Source organism: Chlorocebus sabaeus, chromosome 17, assembly GCF_047675955.1.
Source record: "Chlorocebus sabaeus isolate Y175 chromosome 17, mChlSab1.0.hap1, whole genome shotgun sequence".
NCBI classification, from domain to species: domain Eukaryota; kingdom Metazoa; phylum Chordata; class Mammalia; order Primates; family Cercopithecidae; genus Chlorocebus; species Chlorocebus sabaeus.
This window is the reverse complement of record NC_132920.1, coordinates 26,345,015-26,363,918: the sequence shown is the minus strand read 5'-3', so window position 1 is coordinate 26,363,918 and position 18,904 is coordinate 26,345,015. Positions and strand designations below refer to the sequence as shown.

The following is an 18,904-nucleotide window of genomic DNA, read 5'->3' as shown; positions in this document are numbered from 1 at the left end:
ACAGGAAGTATGACAAAATAGATTTAAAGGCAAAATCAGCCACCAACTAACCTAACAAAGAGAATACAGTAAACAAACAAACAAAAAGTCCTAAGCAGCCCAATTCAGAGTGGAGGCCAGGCCAGTGTCAGTTTTACAGAGAGGGAAGAGCAGATTGCTGCCACATAGAAACCATAACTGGCCAACCCTGCAGTGCTGCTACAAACACAGCCATGACACAGGGTCAAGAAAGCCTCCTTTCACAATATTCTGTTTTAATCACACACAAAGTTGCCATTCTGAGTAGCAAAGATGGGGTCTCCTACTTGCTATGATTTGAGGTCCCTTGGGACAGACCCAATTCCCTAATCTGCACCTCCTCTGGTCTGATGGAGTGAAATGCCACCACAGATTATCCTGCACCTGAAAGGCTTTTTCAGTCCTCAAATATATATTTTAAAGCACAATAAACTAACCCCAAGACTGAAGTAATCACTTAATATCATTTTAGCAAACTTCTAGAAATTCCAGTTTAAATGTATTTCTATGTTGAAATCTTGTGTATTCCCTGCCAGATAAATTCTTACACTTTCTCTGTGGAGTCGGCAGGAACATAATTTTGCCTCTGGGCTAGGCGCTGTGTAATCACGGCACTTTGGGAGGTCAAGATGGGCAGATCACATGAGGTCAGGAGTTTGAAACCAGCCTGGTTAACATGGCAAAACCCTGTCTCTACTAAAAATACAAAATATGCCAGGCGTGGTGCTGCATGCCTATAATCCCACCTACTCAGGAGGCTGAGGCAGGGAGAATTGCTTGAACCTGGGAGGTGAAGACTGCAGCGAGCTGAGATCCTGCCACTGCTCTCCAGCCTGGGCAGCAGAGTGAGACCACGTCTCAAAAAAAAAAAAAAAAAAAAAAAAATTTGCTTCTGTATTAAATCTTGCTTTAATAAAACCCTATATTTACATATAAGCCACTCTCTTTGCAATCAGTGTTTCAGGAAAGAAGTCAGGATTAATATTTATCAAGAAATAAGATTTCAAATATCATAGTTCTCTGGGCAGTTGTTGTTTATTCCAGTTTGTCCTGGGACAATTATTAACGGTGTCTCCTCTCACTCTCAGAAGTGCACAGCTCAGTGCTAAGGCACGCATAAGACTTCTCTTCTGAGATTCACCATTTCCCCCTGCTCATGGCCTCAGATGAGTTCTGCATGTGCTTCTCAAGAAGTCAAGCCCATGGCTTAGCAGGGCAAGCTCACTCATGGTGGCCCTTGTGCAGGAGGAAGGATTTTTCCCTGGAATCTTCTTTCCATAGGGAGAGTGTCCCTGTGGAAAGGGGATCCAGGAAAGAGGACTGTGCTGGTCTGCAATGGGCCAGAAGTTAGGAGACATACTTTCCCCAAAAGTCATACTGTGCCAAAGTAACAAAGCAAATGAAGAGACGCACCTGCCACCACGAGGCGCAGGATGGCCTCATCGTAGGACCTGCCTTCTTGGAAGAAACAGCGGTAGGTGCCATTCTCCTGGGCTGTGATGTTGTGTATGACCAGGGCCACGCTGCCCCTGCTGATGTCTTTGCTCACAAAGATGGTTCTCCCTCGGTACTCCTCCATCTGCTCCTCTGTTCTCTCTCTCCCACCCTTATACACAAACACTGCGGGGAAGAACTGAGACTGGAACCACCGCACCTCCATGTCCTCAGCATTTTTCTCGGGTGACAGATGGCAGCGTAACGTAGTGTTTTCTCCCACCATGGCCAGGATGGGATCAGTGCCCCACGACAGCGACCTTGGCTGTTCAACACAGGGGCAGAATCAGACAAAGACACCAGCCATCACATCTCTAAGGCAGGAAAGGAAGCAGATATTGCAGGGACAAAAATATTCTTTCCACGGCCATAGGGTCTTCTTGGGCTGAGAATTCTGCGGACCAGTAGCTGTGAGTAGTCGACAGCACCCCTGGGAGCAGTAACTATGAAATCTGCTTCTGTTTCATGAAGGAAACCCTGGGAAGCCTGCCCTGAGCACCCTCTGTCCACCCTGTGCCCCATGAGGAGAATTTCCTCCATTCCCCAATCTAGTGCTGTGCCTGAGCGTACTGTAAACTTGAGCTGTGCAACAGGGCACCTACCCACTAGCTCATTCCAACTGAAATGAGCTGTAAGTGTAAAATTCACACAGGATTATGAATATCTAAAATTTCAAAATGTTGACTAAGCGTTTAAACATTCATATTTGGTTATTTGGGGTGAAACAAATGTAGTATACACATTTATGTTGATTTGCAAATGAGTTTCAAGTTTTGACAGCAATTTGGGCAAGTCTCTTCCTTTGAGTCACTTCTAGCTATGGAGTCCTTCCAGGGGAGGCCCAGACTTTTTGTTGAAGAGAAAAACCATTCCTACTGTGCCCCTTTCAAATTCTAGATTCCTGCATTACTGAATCAATGAGCATAGTGCCATGGTTGTGTAAGTTGCTAATTTTCCAGACTAAAACAATATATGCCAATACATATACCTTATCTGAAGAGAACAAATTTCCCAGAACATACTAGAATGATACTGGGACCCTAAGGGAAAAAAAGATGAGAAAATTGCCCAAAGTCCTTCCATCTTGAAGCTTCCTCTCTGCACATGTGCTTTGGTCTTCTGTTTCCGCAGTTCACCTTCTTTTCCTCTTTTGGATCATAATGTGAGTGGAAGAGTTCTTCCCACAACTCCCATGCACTCCTGCTACAGGTGCAGCTAGTCACATGTCACTTGAAGGTCCCGTGGCCTAGCCTGGGTCGGGTGTCCATCCCAGACCCAGTCCATGTGGTGAGGCTGCAGGGCCATGCTATACGGACATGTATTGGAAGACAAGAGGTCACTAATGCTAAATGAATGTGGTGCAAGGAGGGCAGTGGGACCTTGAAAGGCATTCACTATATTCTCAGAGGTGGAGCCCTTAGAACAGATACTGTTGATGTACCGTCCCATATTCTTTTGGCCTATTACAATTTGCCAATAGTGCAATAGTGGAGGAACACAGTTTCCTTCAAGGATAACAACATCCGGCCTCCGTTATCTGTGTTTCTCCTCTGCTTTCTCTAATACCAGTGGTATTTGCTTTTTTTTTTTTTGCAGATGCACAACCCAACCTTGAAGTACAGCAAAACTAACATTCCCAGGGGCAACTTTCAACCAATTTAAGCAAAAGAAGATGGGAGGTGTTGATAAATGTACAAGAGTCCCCAGGCTTTAGGAAGATTCTGATGTATATTCCACAATTTCATATAGTTTCTTACAGTTCCCGGGTGGGATAAGCCGAGTTGTCTATATGGTAACTCATTAATGAACTCTTTATGCCATTCCTCACACAACTGGCTTTTCCCCTTCTGTGATTCACTATTTCTTCCCTTGTGTTTCCTGCAATGATTTCCCAAATAAGTGGTAGCTTCAATAGTGCTCCTCCTTCCATACACACCTAGTGATGTTTACTGTGAAACACGTGACAATGATATATAACATGGCAGAATGGACCTTATAGAATTAAGGTTATGGACTTTAAAATTTAGTGATTATTCTAAATTATCTGGGTGGTCTTAATGGAATCACAAGAGCTCTACAAAGTAGAAGGCAGAAGAATCAGAGAGATGCAATGGAAAAAGACCCAGAAAAACTTCAAAGATTGACAAGTCCTTAATGCATAATTGCTGCTTTGAAGATTGAAGAAGGGAGCTGCGAGCTGAAAAACAGCAGCCTCTAGAGATGGGAGGAGACTTCAGCTGTAAATCAGTAAGCAACTGGGACCTCTGTCTTGTAATTGCAAAGAATTGAATTCTGCCAGCAATTTGAATAAACAAGAAAACATATTGTTCTCCAGAGTCTCCACAAAAGAATCCAGCATGCAGACACATTGATTTTGGCTGGGGAGATCCCTGTTGGACTTTTGACCTATAGAACTGAGAACCAAAAATTTGTGTTGCTTGAAGTCTAAGAATTTGTGCCAATTCATCATAGCAGCAGTAGAAAACACATACAATAAAGGTTTTGTGAAAACACTGCAATGAGGTAAACTGAAACTGTGGGGAGTACAGTGGGTGTGTGGACTATTCTGCTGTGCTGAGTAGACTTACTAGAGTCTAGAAAAAGCCAATTGAAGAGTAAGCCTTATTAACAAATTTATTGAACAACTAGAACTCGACAAGCACATGCCAGGTAGAGGGGATGCAGTGGTGAGCAATAATAATAATGATAATGAGAAGTAGTTTTTCCCTAGCAGGCTGCAGTTCAAAGGAATATTGGTTTAACATCCACCAGTGAGCAGGGGTGGATAGACCCCTTTCCTAGAGACAAAGTCCATAAGAGGATTAAAAATATCCCTGTAGGCCGGGCACCCTGTGGCTCAAGCCTGTAATCCCAGCACTTTGGGAGGCAGGCAGATCATGACATCAAGAGATTGAGACCATCCTGGCCAACATAGTGAACTTCATCTCTACTAAAAGTACAAAAATTAGTTGGGCGTGGTGGCGTGCACCTGTAGTCCCAGCTACTCAGGAGGCTGAGGCAGGAGAATTGTTTGAACCCGGGAGGTAGAGGCTGCAGGGAGCCGAGATCGCATCATTGCACTCCAGTCTGGCAACAGAATAAGACTCCGTCTTTAAAAAAAAAAAAAAAAAAAAAAAAAAAAAAAAAAAAAAATCCCTGTAGTTCTTCTAGGTTCCTTCATCCAAATTTCCCCGGAGAAGCTTTACGGTATTTTCTCTGCCTGGAAACCTTGACTGTAGGAAGGCTAGCGCTGGGTGGTCGATCACTTACCACATTTGTTGGGTGGGCACACATCTGTTCCTCATGATTTATCAAGTGTGGCCTCTAGTCTCTTTCCAAATCACGTGTCATGTGGGTAAGGTGAAGTTATTATCTCAACCAAGACACTCTGCAGAGCTAATCCAAGGAGTGCTGGGTCTAAGGCTCTGATAATCAGCTGGGAAGGAGTCAACAGGAGTGTCAACTCCACAACCACCTACAATGATCCTTACCCTGGAGCTGTCCTGGGAAAAGAACCTCAGGGCTACAGGTGGATTCTTCCTATCAGCGAAGAATCCGGGTGGAAAAGAATGGGCAAATGGCCAGGGACTGAAGCTGACCATCTCCCAGCTGCACAAATTACTGCATGAGTTATGTAAGTTACTTAATGTTGCCCTGCCTCAGCTTCCATACTTGCAAAATGAGACTACCTGACAGGGTGTTGTGAGGATTCAAGGAGTGACATCCACCAAAGCTCATAACACAGCACTCAGAACATTTTTAAGTTCTCCATTAATGTTAGTTACTGCTGTTTAGATCCCAGCTCTGTTATTAAGTAGTCATGTCTACTTTGTAAAGTTAATTCACTTTTCTGCACCCCAGTTTCCTTATCTGTCTAAGAGGACAATAAAGTGGTACTAAACTCAAACAACTGGCATATGAATAATTGCATGAGTATCAGTAAAGTGCTTCAGTGTGTGCCTGTAGCTTATGGTTGTGATTGGTTGCTATAGAGGGGGAGGCCCTCAGCTCTAAGCTGGGCAGGGAGAAGCAGAGACAAGTTACTTCAGCCTGAGGCTCCCCACTTTCCCTAGCTAAGCCCAGGGTCACTGGTGTCTCTAGGGAGACACCTAATGATCACCACTCAGTCAGAATTGGAGGAACTCTCTTCTTTTGGCGCTGGACAAATGGTCAGGGCAGTGGGCTCCAAAGTCAAAATTCTGAAAACAGGATATAGAGGCTCAGAGAAGGAGACATCCAGGAAAGTATGAATATGCGATCCATCCACAGCATTGTAGAATGAGATATCTCCAGTCTCATAGTCCAGGAAGACCCCCACTTTCCTAGGGGATTCAGGAAGTTCCAGGTTGGTTCTGGGCTCAGTTAGAGTCCGATACTTTTTCCCATCAGTCAGCCCCATAGTCCAGAATCCATTCTCAGGTGTCATTTTGACCCAACCTTTTCTCTGCACATTCTTACTACACACCCCTATATGCCACTCTTTCCTGTCCCCTACCTCCACCTCCCAGTAATGTCTCCCTGACATGAAGCTCTCACAGCCGAGAACACAATAATGCCAATCAAATCTCTCAGGGTTGTCTGGCAGATCCTGGGGCTCCTTGGCACGCTGCACACTCCTCTGGTCCTCAGAAACAAGGAGGATGGGGTTTGCTGTTTTGGGATCCAGAATCACATCCGCTGTAGAGAGTTTGAGGAAGTGTCCATGGGGTCAAGCATTTTTCCTGGATTTCAGAGCCTCAGCATGCAAGGCCTGGGCTGTGCTGAGGAGACCTGAGTCCAGAGCCTGGCATCCCTAGCCTTCCCTAAATGTGACTCTCTCATTGATGCCAGGAGAGAAAGCCCCAGGTATCTTGTGTCCAGAGGGAAAGAGGAGGGTGAAATGAGAGTTGCCACAGCATCTGCCTAATCCAACACCCTGATGCTGCCTCAGGAAGCAGCAAGCATCCTCTTTCTACGTTTTTCTTGTTTTCCTCCCCACATTGACTCTGCCCACTAATGCTTTATGATCAGAGGTTAATTTTCAACCTTCATTTGATCACTCATGGGCTAAATGAGTGGTCTATTTTTCTGCAGTCTATTTTTCCATACATCTAATTTATTTAACAAGATGGAGCCTCGTCTAAAGCATTCCCTCACCTGAAAAATGGGGATAAAAATACGAATCTCTAGCATAGTATAGGGGAATCATGTTATTTATTCAGCCCACAGCAGGGCATGAAGGAAGTTCCTGATGTTCTAATAGCTGCAAGGCTGTCTCTGTGCTGGGCTCTATTTGGGGCCTTATATGACCGAGATTCACTCTCCACCCTTTAACTTTCTCCACACTCTTTTGGGCCCCAGGAATCTGCCCTCTAAGGACAGTGCCACTGGGCTCCCTTGTCCTCTGATTTGCTGTTGGGTTTGGCCAATGGGAGGCCCTGATAGAAGATTGGAAGGAGAAAGAAATGAGAGACACACCGTTTATTTTCCTGCTTCCTCCCTGCCTGCAGCAGCTGGTGTGGTTCTAGCAAGGCCTGATGACTGTTCTCAGGAAGCCCTGTCTTTGAGCTACCTCTTTCTCTGGGTTCCAGTAACTGCCTCCCCTCCCTATCCTTCCCAGGCTAGGGGTGGAGACAGCTCCCCAGTGTTGGGAACCATGGGGGCACTGCACTTTTCCTTGTTGCTTTCCCTTAACCCTCCTTTCCGCAAACCTTCTTCAGCCACCCAGTTTGAATTCATCATCTCCTTCTTACTAGGTTTTTGACCAATGGATATTTATGATTCCTTCAGTCTTCACCTCAACCCCCACAAACACAGATTGAAATCATCACCTAAAAATATGGAGGCCAAAGCTCAGAAGCATTACGTTTTTTGAGGAGGCACTGGCAGTAGGTGGCATGAGAAGTCTGGGAAGGACTAAGTTCTTTGGGCAGCCATTGCCTACTCTCCTTGGCATTTCCATCCTCACTCTCCCTGCAGTATCACTGAGTGTGTGCCTACTTACCCTCAGCTCCACCCTTTATGTGTCTTCCTTCCCAGGAAGGTCTGAGGAATCCCAAGAGATCTAATCACCCTGGTTCCCTGGGCTCTCAGTGGGAAGGGTCTTGGAGATGGGTCCACTTTTCAGATTGGAATTTACTGTTGCCTACCCCAAATTCCTAGTCATGGGAGCTTTTCTTCCCCAAATCACAACAGTTGGAGAAGTAAACAGGAAAAGGAAAATAGTCCCTCAGGTTGTTGGTCCAGGGAACATACAGTGATTTACTCACCTGGCTTGAAGAGGGCCTTTTTCCATTCTGAAAGGAAGGAGACACAGATAAGGAAAAGGTCAGTATTCTTGTACTTTTCCCCACTGCATTCTCTCCTCACTACATGTTTTCTCTCCTTTTCTTGTGAATCTCTTCCAGGGTCCTGCCTCCCTTCTCTACAACTCTGATGGATCAGAGGTGGCACTTTCTAAAAAATGGTGGGCTCTGTTCCCTCTGTCATGAAGGGTACAGGCTGCATGGCCAAGCTTTGCAAGGGGGTGTGTAGGATCAGGAGTCTCTCAGATTCTCCAGAAAAGCAGAAATCAACCCCCCACCATAGAGAAATTGAGTCTTTTGGTTAAATCTGATTCATGCAAATGGGAACATCAGTGGGTCACAGCAGAGAAAAGGTTGAAATGTTCATGGCACGTGTCCCAGCAAACTCAGAGAGCATCAGGCTCACTCACCATTATAGGCTGAAGGTCTCTCTCCCACTACAATGAAAGAAAGGTAAAGATGTCACCTTAACTTGCCATGTTTGATTTGGCCCTATTCCCTTGACTTTACATTAATCTAATCTTTTTCTTTTCTTTTTTCTTTCTTTCTTTCTTTTTTTTTTTTTTTAACCACCTGTATCTTCCTCCTCTGCAGGTTCAATTCTTTCTATGGTGTCGTTCTTAATATCAAATCCAGGAACATCAGTCGAATGCTAGTAACATGGCAGACACTGTGAGAGTTCCTTCCTGATGGTGTTCAGCTGATATATTTGGAATGTATCTATACTGCTATACCTAGGCATAGGTGTCACCATGTCTATATGCATATATGTGTGTGTGTGTGTGTGTGTGTGTGTATGCAAGATCCTTCTATTTAAATCTGTAATTTCCTACCTTACCCTGAAAAGAATTTGGGAAATTTAATGAGCAATTTCAGGAACTAGTTTTTGAAGCCAGTTAGAATAAATTGGTACCAACTGAGAAACCGTTCAAGCCACTCTTGTTTATTAGACACACTTTTCTCCCTCTCTCTTTTCTGATTTTCTTGTTCTTTGTTATCTTTTGTTCTTCTTTGTCTTCTCTGGAGCCTATAGATTATGTAAAATGACGAGTGAAGTTCCTACCATAGAGAATGCACTTCATCCACCTCTTCCCCCTTCCTTTACAAGTGTGCCCCTGGATATTCCTGAGTGCTTTGCAGGGCTATAGAGTCTGCGGCCCCTGGTAGAGATAAATTGAAGGCATCTTTTCTTGGAGAGTAGTTGAGAGAGAGAAAGAGAGTGAAAAAGGAACACTTCTCCTGGGTGTTATTCCAATGAGTCACATTCTTTTTCTTTTTTCCTTTCTTTCCTTTTTTTTTTTTTTTTTTTTTTTTTGGCAATGACTAGGAATTGGCACATTTATTTTCTTTCCTTAGTCAAAGAGATCTAAGACCACTTCCTAACCTTGGGGAAAAAGTTAAGAGTGGAAACTATTCAAGCACAGACAGTTAAAGATTCAAATTCAGAGAAAATGTCAGTCACTTACAAATCGTGTACTGCATACTTCTCCACCCTGCAATGGAAGGAACAGGGAAGATGCCTCAAGGCTCATAAAGCAGGGACAGGAAGACAGGCTTGGGTCTCTGGGGGAATGGGAACTTACTGAGTTCCTCCAGGAGCTTCTCTGGAAAATAAGCAGAAAAAATAATGAACTGTTACAGGTGAGGGAGTTCTCTAAAAAATAAACCTTAAAAACAACCCAACTCTGGGGTGGGGATGGGTATGAGGTCTTTGGGCTTTGGCCTGTAAGCCAGGGGCTCAGGTAAACTCCGGGGTCAGCTACCTCTTGTGCTTTTTTCTTGCTTCACTGTGCTCCATGCCAGTTCTCTCAACTCTTGCTCTCTCTTTTTCTTTGTGAACAGAGTCTTTTTTTCCTCCCGCTGTCGCCACAGGAAGTAACCGGCTCCCCCGAGAAGCAGCAGCAAGATAGGCAGGGTCCCTGCCAGGGCAGCGATCCAGCTCTGGGCGCTCCTGAAGAAGGGGCCTGTGAAGGGAAGGGCTGTGGGCCATGGGGGCCAGTGCACTCAGCCTCCCCAGACTGCAGCACCCCAGGTGTTAGCTGCTCACCCCAGGTCACAGGGCACGGAATCTATCTCACAAGGTTAAATAATCTTTCTCATCATAAAATCTCAGAGGACAGTGGGTAAGACTTTGATAAACCCCCACTAGAGGCTGCTACTATTCCTTCTCTTGAGATGTCTGCCTCTCATGTGGAAAGTGAGTGACTAGAGAATATCATACACTTTTTTTTCTAATTCAACTTTTTAATAGGTAACACATGCACATGGTTCAAAAATACATGTATAAAAAGTCACACAAGTCTCCCATCCACGCAGTCCTCCCTCCCACCCTCCCTTTTTTGACTTCAAATTAGTCTACTTAATATGATGCTTAAGAACAGGAACTTTGGAGCTGGAGGCCCTGGGTGTCAATGCTGGCTCCTTTAGGTGACTTGCAGTGTGACTTTAAACTAATTACTGAACCTCTCTGTTCCTACTGCCCTTCTCCTGAAGTGAGAAGGATTAAATTAAAACTTATAAAGTGCCTGACACCTAGTGGGTGTTATGACACTGCTTGTTAACTTAAAAATGTAAATAAAAATATATGCTTGTTTTTCCTCTCATTTGCACTAAAGATAGCATTCCGTACACACCACTCTGCATTTTGCTCTTTCTGTGCAAAGTTAATCTTGGAGGTTTTTCCTCTTCAGTATAGAGAGAATTCTCTTTTTTCTTTCACACTTGAGTGGTATCCATTGCATGAAAGTTCCCCAGCAGTGAACATCTGCATAGTTTCCAACCTTGTGCAGTCATAATCAGTGCTATAAAAAAATAACTTTTTCCCTGGATCATCTCACACAAATGCAAGTTTATCTACCAAATCAATTCCCAGAAGCAGAATTTTGGATCACTAAAGATGTAGTTTGCATATTGTTATGTAGTCCCCAATAGAGGTTGTGCTAATGCACACCAAAAATACAAGTCATCCCTGCATATGCCTAGGAGTCACAGTCTTCCTACATTCCTGCCATAACCATGTGTTATCAACCAACAGATGTTTGTTTTGATTTTTGCCAGTACCATAAGTGAAAAATGATTCAGTATGTTTCTCTAATGAGTGAAATGAGCACTCATTTGTGGGTTATTTCCTTTTCTGTAAATTAAACAATGTATGACTTTTGTTAAAATGTTTTACTCAGTTTTTAAAATCTTCTGTCTCAAGGAGATTAGCTCTTTCTCTATGATATGGGTTTATAAATATATATATACACACACACACATATATACACACACACACACACATATATATACACACACACATACATACATGTTTTCCCTGTCATTTGACTTTACATAAGCAGCTTATCTTAACAATTATTCCCCAATTCCCACTGCCTGCAATATTTTCTGGCAGACAGAAAATGTTCAGTAAATGTTTGTGTCATGAACAGCTTTATGGAGGAGAGAAGCTCCCCTGGTGCATGGAGGAGTCTCCAAGTCCGTGTTTTGGGCCTTATATTCAGTGCAGAGACCCAGGTTGACTGCAGACACTAACACCTCCCCCTTCATTCAACTGCCACAGCTCAGTTCAGAAAATCTGAGGCAAGCAGGTACTGACCTGCTATGGAAATGCTGGTTGTCTTTTCCAGACCGAGGAGGGAACTTCTGATGGTACAGGAAACACCCTCCCCAGAGCTGCCTCTCAGGATCACAGATGCTGCTACTGCATACAGGCCCACTCCATCTGCAAACACAGGTGCTTCCACAGCCGGGATGTTCTCTCCCTTGTCGTTGCTCCACTGTATTTGGGGTTGTGGGTACCAGCCAGTGGACCTGCACTCCAGATGGATCCCTCCATCCTCATAACCCTTCACGTCAATGTGAAGATCAGAACCCAGTGCTGTGGAAGGATGAATCAGCTTAAATTCTTGAGAGCTCCTGTATCAGAGAGGGTCTCAAAAGGAATCAGGCACGCTCACATTCCATAATTCAAGAAGAATTTCATTTCAGAGCTGCTTACAAAAGTGTGGTCCTGGTGAGGAGAAAGCTACATGAATGAGTGCAGTATCCCAGGGTCAGTGACAGTGGGGCTATTCCCACCCACTCCAGTTACCAGAGGGAGGAGGAGAGGGAGCTGTTTTGAAGACATAAAAGAAGATATTTATCCACTGAGGACTTTCTTGAGAGGGACAGTGACCTTCAGCAAGGCAATGCAGTCAGGCCGAGGGTACCTTGCAGGAAGGAAGCCAGGGAATAAGCACCCAGACCTCTATTTTCTCTCCCTCCCTTCTGCATCTGCTACAGATCCCTACTGACCAAACCCTTAAACAGAAGCCACAGGGAAAAGGATTGCACTGAGAAAGAAAAGGGCAGCCCCCTCATCTGGAAGCAACAACAGGATTCAGTGTCCTCCTGTTGAACAAAAGGGATTTCACAGAACACCAGCATCAGATGATGGCACTTTGTGACTATGATGGATCATGGGAAAAACAAGACCACCCCACATCATGTGTGAGCATAGAGAAAAACATGAACACTGTACAAACCACAGCAATGACCAAACATCCCCCATCGACAATCAGGGATTGCAGCCCCTTCATCAATTACAACTTTAGTCTCACCCTGGTCTCCTTCTTCCTACATAAGATTGATTAAGGTTCTCACTCATAGAATCAACCTGTGCCCACCTTCCTGACAACATCTCATCCAGAGCAGAGGCTGAAGTCTATAAACCCTCCTCCCAAATCCCCTAACACAAGCCCAAATTACATACTAAGTTGGCTCTAACAGCTTCTCACTGAGACTCCGCCACAGCTCCCCATGATGTGTGTTCTTCCTCAATGCAACAAGTAAGAAACACAGCTCCCATGACTACAGGTGTATTCTAGGGTCATTGGCTCGAGAACATTGGCAGCAGATACAGTCCTGAAAGCCCAGTCTTCTAGGGCCCACAATAGCATGTACCTAGTGGGGCCACAGAAGCCACCTGGTACACAACTAAACACGAATGACTGTGTACCTCTCACTGAAGAGATGATTTCTTATGCTTCCTATCCCTCCTCCCTCACTTCGCTCATTTCTCTGGTGGCCAGCAGAAGGGATTTCATTACTTGAGCATGTAGGGCACAGCAGGAATTCTTCCTAAAGGAAAACCTGTGTCTTTCTTAAAGGCCTCAGACAAGCTAAGTTGGAAGGCAGTGCAGGCAATTGCTAGTGAGCAGCCAGGAGTGTCTGCAGTGCTTTTGCAAGAGGGACTCTGCATCTGCTCTAGATCCTACAGAGAAATGTTCTCAGAACAAAACCTGGAGGCTCACCTGCAACCTTCAGCTCCACCAGAGCTTTTTCATAGAAGTCGCCATCTTGGAAATAACACAAGTACTTTCCACTGTCAGAGGCTGTGACGTTGTGTATTCGGAGAGCAGCCTTCCCTGCAGTGATGCCATCCCGTAGAATTGAAGTTCTCCCTCGATACGCTGCACTCTGCCTGTCTTCCACTTCCTTTCCATCTGCATACACATTCACAACCTGCCTTAGGTTGGAACTCACCCACCTCAGCTCCATGGTCTCTGCACTCATGGTTGGGAACAGGTGACAGGGCAGATCAGCATCTTCACCTACCATGGCCAGGATGGGCCCAGGTGGTCCAACCACAGCAAACTGAGCTGTTGGCACAAGGGGGAGGATCTGTCAGAGGGTGTTGGAGTTGGGGTTATGAGAGGAAGGGTGCTTCTCAGACAGGGAAGGCAAGATACCAAGAATCTAGGGGGAGGCTGGGCGCGGTGGCTCATGCCTATAATCCCAGCACTTTGGGAGGCCCAGGCGGGCTGATCACGAGGTCAGGAGATCGAGACCGTGGTGAAACCCCACCTCCACTAAAAAATAAAAAAAAAGAGGCCGGGCGCGGTGCCTCAAGCCTGTAATCCCAACACTTTGGGAGGCCGAGACGGGCGGATCACGAGGTCAGGAGATCGAGACCATCCTGGCTAACACGGTGAAACCCCGTCCTACTAAAAAATACAAAAAACTAGCCGGGCGAGGTGGCGGGTGCCTGTAGTCCCAGCTACGTGGGAGGCTGAGGCAGGAGAATGGCGTGAACCCGACAGGAGGAGCTTGCAGTGAGCTGAGATCCGGCCACTGCACTCCAGCCTGGGTGACAGAGCAAGACTCCGTCTCAAAAAAAAAAAAAAAAAAAAAAAAGAATTGGCTGGGTGCGTTGGCTGACGCCTGCAGTCCCAGCTACTCAGAAGGCTGAGGCAGGAGAATGGCGCGAACCCGAGAGGCGGAGCTTGCAGTGAGCTGAGATCGCGTCACTGCACTCCAGACTGGGTGACAGAGTGAGAGTCTATCTCAAAAAAAAAAAAGAATCTAGAGGGGGAAACCAATCTTAACAGAAGCACCATTTGTCTCTTAGTGACATGTGAACCCTCAGGTCAGGATGGACTTCAGGTATGAGAAGGAGTCAAAAGTCCTATGAGGACATAATCAGGTAATTGTCTGCTTCAGAAACAAGTGTGGAATCATTCCCTACCTGAGTGAGGCATGAGCAGCTGAAGCAAAAGGACGCAGACATGAAAGTTGAGAAGAAGGAAGGCCAGGAAATTTCCCATTTTCATTCATGCTTCATATCTGGAGACACCAGAAGGTGGGGGGTAGACTCTATGACCTGGAAGAAGCTGTAGAATTCCAGATGGAAACCTCCACTTCCCTACAGTTAACTCAAGTATGGTGACCGAAGAAGATCTTACCTCTGCCAAAGATTTCTGTCCTTTAGTGTCTTTACGTTTGAGTCCCAACATTGAAAACCACCTGCAAAAACATGTCTATGTGAAATGCACATCCCTTATTCGATCAGAAAATCCTCACTCTACTGTTTGACAATATTCAGAATCCTACGACTTCCCCAAACTTCCTCTGCCAAGTCCAACCCACCACAATCCCCTCTGATTCATGCAGGACCCTCTTCGCTGGGCTCCCTGGTTCTACCAGGGTCCACCACTGTGGGTGTCCAACACTGTGGACTCCTCAAAGCCCCAACTCTTGGCCATCACCATGGTCAAGTCATGGACCAGTGGACTCCTGGTGGGATTCAGGAAGACTGCCTGGTGGGGGACCTGAAGTCTGTCAGGGGCTGAACCCACCACAATTAATCCAAGGCTAGTGATCAGATGGCTGCAAATAAGATGAGGCCTTACTTATCTTTTCTTTCTTCCCTTCATAAAGTCATTCAACAAATATTTACTGAGCACCCACAAGGGACCAGGCCCACGATATAAGGTTTAGGGACACAAAGAGGATAAGCAATAAGTAAAGGCTCTAAGATTCACAAGCTATTTGGTCTCAGACATGGGACAAAACCATTGGAACTTTATTTACTCATACAATATCATGAAGTGTGAAACTTAGAATGTGCACAATTGGCCCAGCAATTCCACTTCCTGATGTCTAGTCCAGCAAAGTACTTGCTTGGCTACAGAGAGAAGCCTCTGTAAGAATGACACTGCAGCACCATTTTTAAAGTATAAAAGTGGTAACCAACTGAACCAGCCACCCAACAGGAGACTGCTTAGAGGAATGATGGCTCATCCCTCAGAAGGAATTCAATGCAGCAGGTAAAAAGAGTTGATTTATTGTCATGAACCTAGATAATGGAGACACTCTAAGTGATCAAAAAGCATGTTGCAGAACTATACTAAAGATTCAATTGAAAAACAAAAGCAAAGCTATACATTTCTGCATAACTGTTTATGTAAATGCCTGAAAAACTCTCAAAAGATGCATGCTAATCTGAAGATCAGAGGCTAGTGAGTGAAAGGACTCTTGGCCTTTTGCTCCCTTTACTTTGAAAATATTGGAATGCTTTAAATGTAAAACTTTTCATGTATTACTTAACGATAATTATTATGAGTTACGATAGTGACAGGAACATATTAGCTGCTCAGTAAATACTAACTCCTCAACAGTTTCTTCCAAAACAAAGAAGCATGAGGCCTGCAGCCATAATCTCTCTCGCAGTTGGCCTGGGAGTGGCCTCTGTGAACAAGATCTGCAGAGGGAGGTGGGCAGGGATGTAAAGGAAACAAGGGAACAGAGATCTGAGCAGCCAGCCATGCTCAACACCTGCCTGGATCTTGCAACCACCCAGAGTAAACATTGCATTTCACCACATCTTTTGTTTCTGGAAACCGCTCTTTATGTTGCTGTAGAGGGGGTATCATTTTTATTATCATTTTCTCTGAGTTAACACGTTCTCTGCTGTCCTTAGAGTGAGATATACATTTTTCTTCTTCTTCTTCTTTTTTTTTTTTGAGACGGAGTCTTGCTCTGTCGCCCAGGCTGGAGTGCAGTGGCCGGATCTCAGCTCACTGCAAGCTCCACCTCCCAGGTTTACGCCATTCTCCTGCCTCAGCCTCCCGAGTAGCTGGGACTACAGGTGCCCGCCGCCTCGCCTGGCTAGTTTTTTTTTGTATTTTTTAGTAGAGACGAGGTTTCACCATGTTAGCCAGGATGGTCTTGATCTCCTGACCTTGTGATCCGCCCATCTCGGCCTCCCAAAGTGCTGGATTACAGGTTTGAGCCACCGCGCCCGGCCCATTTTTCTTCTTCTTAAAGGATATTTATTTTTTTTCCTCATTATAGTTAATATTGCAAATGAAAAAAAGCATAAAGGAATACAAGTTTAAGCAGTGGTGCATGCCTGTAATCCTTGCGATTTGGGAGGTCGAGGTGGGAGGAACCCTGGAGCCCAGAAATTCAAGAACAGCCTGGCCAACATAATGAAACCCCATCTCTACAAATCAATCAATAAATAAAATATCTATAGTAGTAGTCATATACTTTGGTAGTGAAAACGTAAATATTTCTGGAAGTATTTTGACTATGTATATATCAAGGGCCTTAAAAAAAGTTATATGCTTTACTAAGGAACGGCTATTAAAGAAAACAAAAAAGTTGTATACTTTGACCCAAAAGTTCCACTTTTAGGAATTAGTATTGAAGAAAAAAAAATCAGGAACTAAGACAAAAATTTATGTTTTAGGCTGTTCAATATAGTAAAATCTACAATAGCCAAATGCAGAAAAGAGAAATAGCCCAAACCAGGGAAATGTTAAAAAATAATTGTAAAGGCCAGGTGTGGTGGCTCACGCCTGTAATCCCAGCACTTTGGGAGGCTGATGCAGGCAGATCACCTGAGGTCAGGAGTTTGAGACCAGCCTAGACAACATGGCAAAATTCTGTACTAAAATTCTCTACTAAAAATACAAAAAGTAGCTGGGCATGGTGGCATGCACCTATAATCCCAGCTACCCAGGAGGCTGAGACAGGAGAATCGCTGGAACCTGGGAAACAGGCTGCAGTGAACTGAGAATGCACCACTGCACTCCAGCCTGGGCAACAGAGCAAGACTCCATCTCAAAAAAAAAAAAAAATTGTATATTCATACAATGAAATAGATTGTATCCATAGGTTTTGGGGAAATGATGAATAAAAGGAAAAACACATAGTGTTCCTAAAAGATACAAAACAAGGTATAATGTGTGGCTCTAACGTTGTTAAAATTATAAATAATTGCCCTTCATTACAAATACAACTCCTAAAGGCTTTTTGGAAATCTCTTTTATGACTGAAACATGCATTTTTTGTCTATCCCCCGCCTGTTGTATATGTATGCTGGTTCAGACTTTTCTATATTTTTAATATTTCTGAAATGAACAAATTTACATATGAATCTATAAGGGACATCTCTTTTTAGAAATTCTTAGAATAGATGCCTTGAGTTGGCCAGAACAGATTTTAAAGATTTTTTGCCTTTTTGTGACCACAATACATTCTTAAGGACATGCAATTAGAATATTTCTTGACCAAATCCCAAACTCTGTAGGTCTTTATTCTTTGCACTACTTCTCCCCTTTCCGTGTGTCCACATGTGTGCATGCGCACCCCCTCAGCTACCCAGGAGACTGTGGCAGGAGAATCTCTGGAACCTGGGAAACAGGCTGCAATGAGCTGAGAATGCGCCACCGCACTCCAGCCTGGGTCACAGAGCGACTCCATCTCAAAACAAACAAAATGCATATTCATACAATGAAATAGATTGTATCCATTGGATAGCATTCTTTAGGTTTTGGGGAAATGATGAGTAAAAGGAAAAACACATACTGTTTCTAAAAGATACAAAACAAGGTGTAATGTATGGATCTAACATTGTTAAAATTATCAATAATTGCCCTTCATTAAAAACACGATTCCTAAAGGCTGCATGGAAATCTCTTTTATGACTGAAACATGCATTGTTTGTCTATCCCCTGCCTGTTGTATATGTATGCTGGTTCAGATTTTTCTATATTTTTAATATTTCTGTAATGGACAAATTTACATATGAATCTATAAGGGACATGTCTTTTTAGAATCTCTTAGAATACATGCCTTGAGTTGGCCAGAACAGGTTTTAAAGATTGTTTGCCCTTTTCTGACCACTACGTTCTTAAGAACATGCAATTAGACTATTTCTTCACGAAACCCCAACCTCTGCAGGTCTTTATTCTTTACACTACTTCTCCCCTTTCCATGTGTCCACATGTGTGTGTGCACACCCCCTCAGCCACATACCCCTTTCTTTGGGCAAGTACTCTCCCTCTATGCCCACTCTCGGCGATTCAGCCCCGTCCTCCCAGGCATTGTAGCCCAGGCTCTAATCAACGTCCCCCGCTTACCTCTCAGCATTCCCCTCTGAAAATCACAACCCACTGAAGAAAGGCGGTTAATAGTTCTCCATTCTTTCTATTATGGTTGAATCTCCATTTGGAAGAAAACAAAAGAAAAGCAGAGGCTGTCTGGTCATCGTGAGGAATAATCATCTCTTTTTGGAAGAATTAGTTTTTTGATTGGCTTAGAGGTGATGTTTCTCATCAGTTGCTGGGCAGAAACTACTGAGGAAGGTTGAAATTAAAACTGAAAGTATATTGAATTGTACACATTGAAGAAAAATTCCAGCCCTATCTCCCTTAGTGTTTACGTTTCTCTCATTCTTGTGTGTACATGTATATAAGTATTTCTATATATTTACTTATCTTATGTCTTTTTTCATAATAGAAATATTAGCAGAACAAAATGGGAAAAGATTTTAATGT

General features: G+C 44.2%; 1 protein-coding gene across 8 annotated transcripts in view; it reads right to left on the bottom strand.

Annotated features, from left to right (window-relative positions):
- Positions 1-18,649, bottom strand: part of LOC103221986 (butyrophilin subfamily 3 member A1) — a 118,453-nt gene extending 99,804 nt beyond the window's left edge. For 4 of the 8 annotated variants that reach the window (XM_073005728.1, XM_073005731.1, XM_073005729.1 and 1 more), the window contains exons 1-11: positions 18,488-18,649; positions 14,522-14,582; positions 14,305-14,449; positions 13,091-13,438; positions 11,395-11,676; positions 9,560-9,760; positions 9,380-9,400; positions 9,263-9,289; positions 8,207-8,233; positions 7,761-7,787; positions 1,432-1,638 (exon numbers count right to left, since the gene is read on the bottom strand). In XM_073005728.1, the coding sequence (XP_072861829.1) occupies positions 1,432-1,638; positions 7,761-7,787; positions 8,207-8,233; positions 9,263-9,289; positions 9,380-9,400; positions 9,560-9,760; positions 11,395-11,676; positions 13,091-13,438; positions 14,305-14,389 (1,225 nt within the window). In that variant the 5' untranslated portion in view covers positions 14,390-14,449; positions 14,522-14,582; positions 18,488-18,649. The other 4 variants (XM_073005739.1, XM_073005738.1, XM_073005733.1 and 1 more) reach the window with 4 other exon arrangements.
- Between the last annotated feature and the right edge of the window lie 255 nt (positions 18,650-18,904).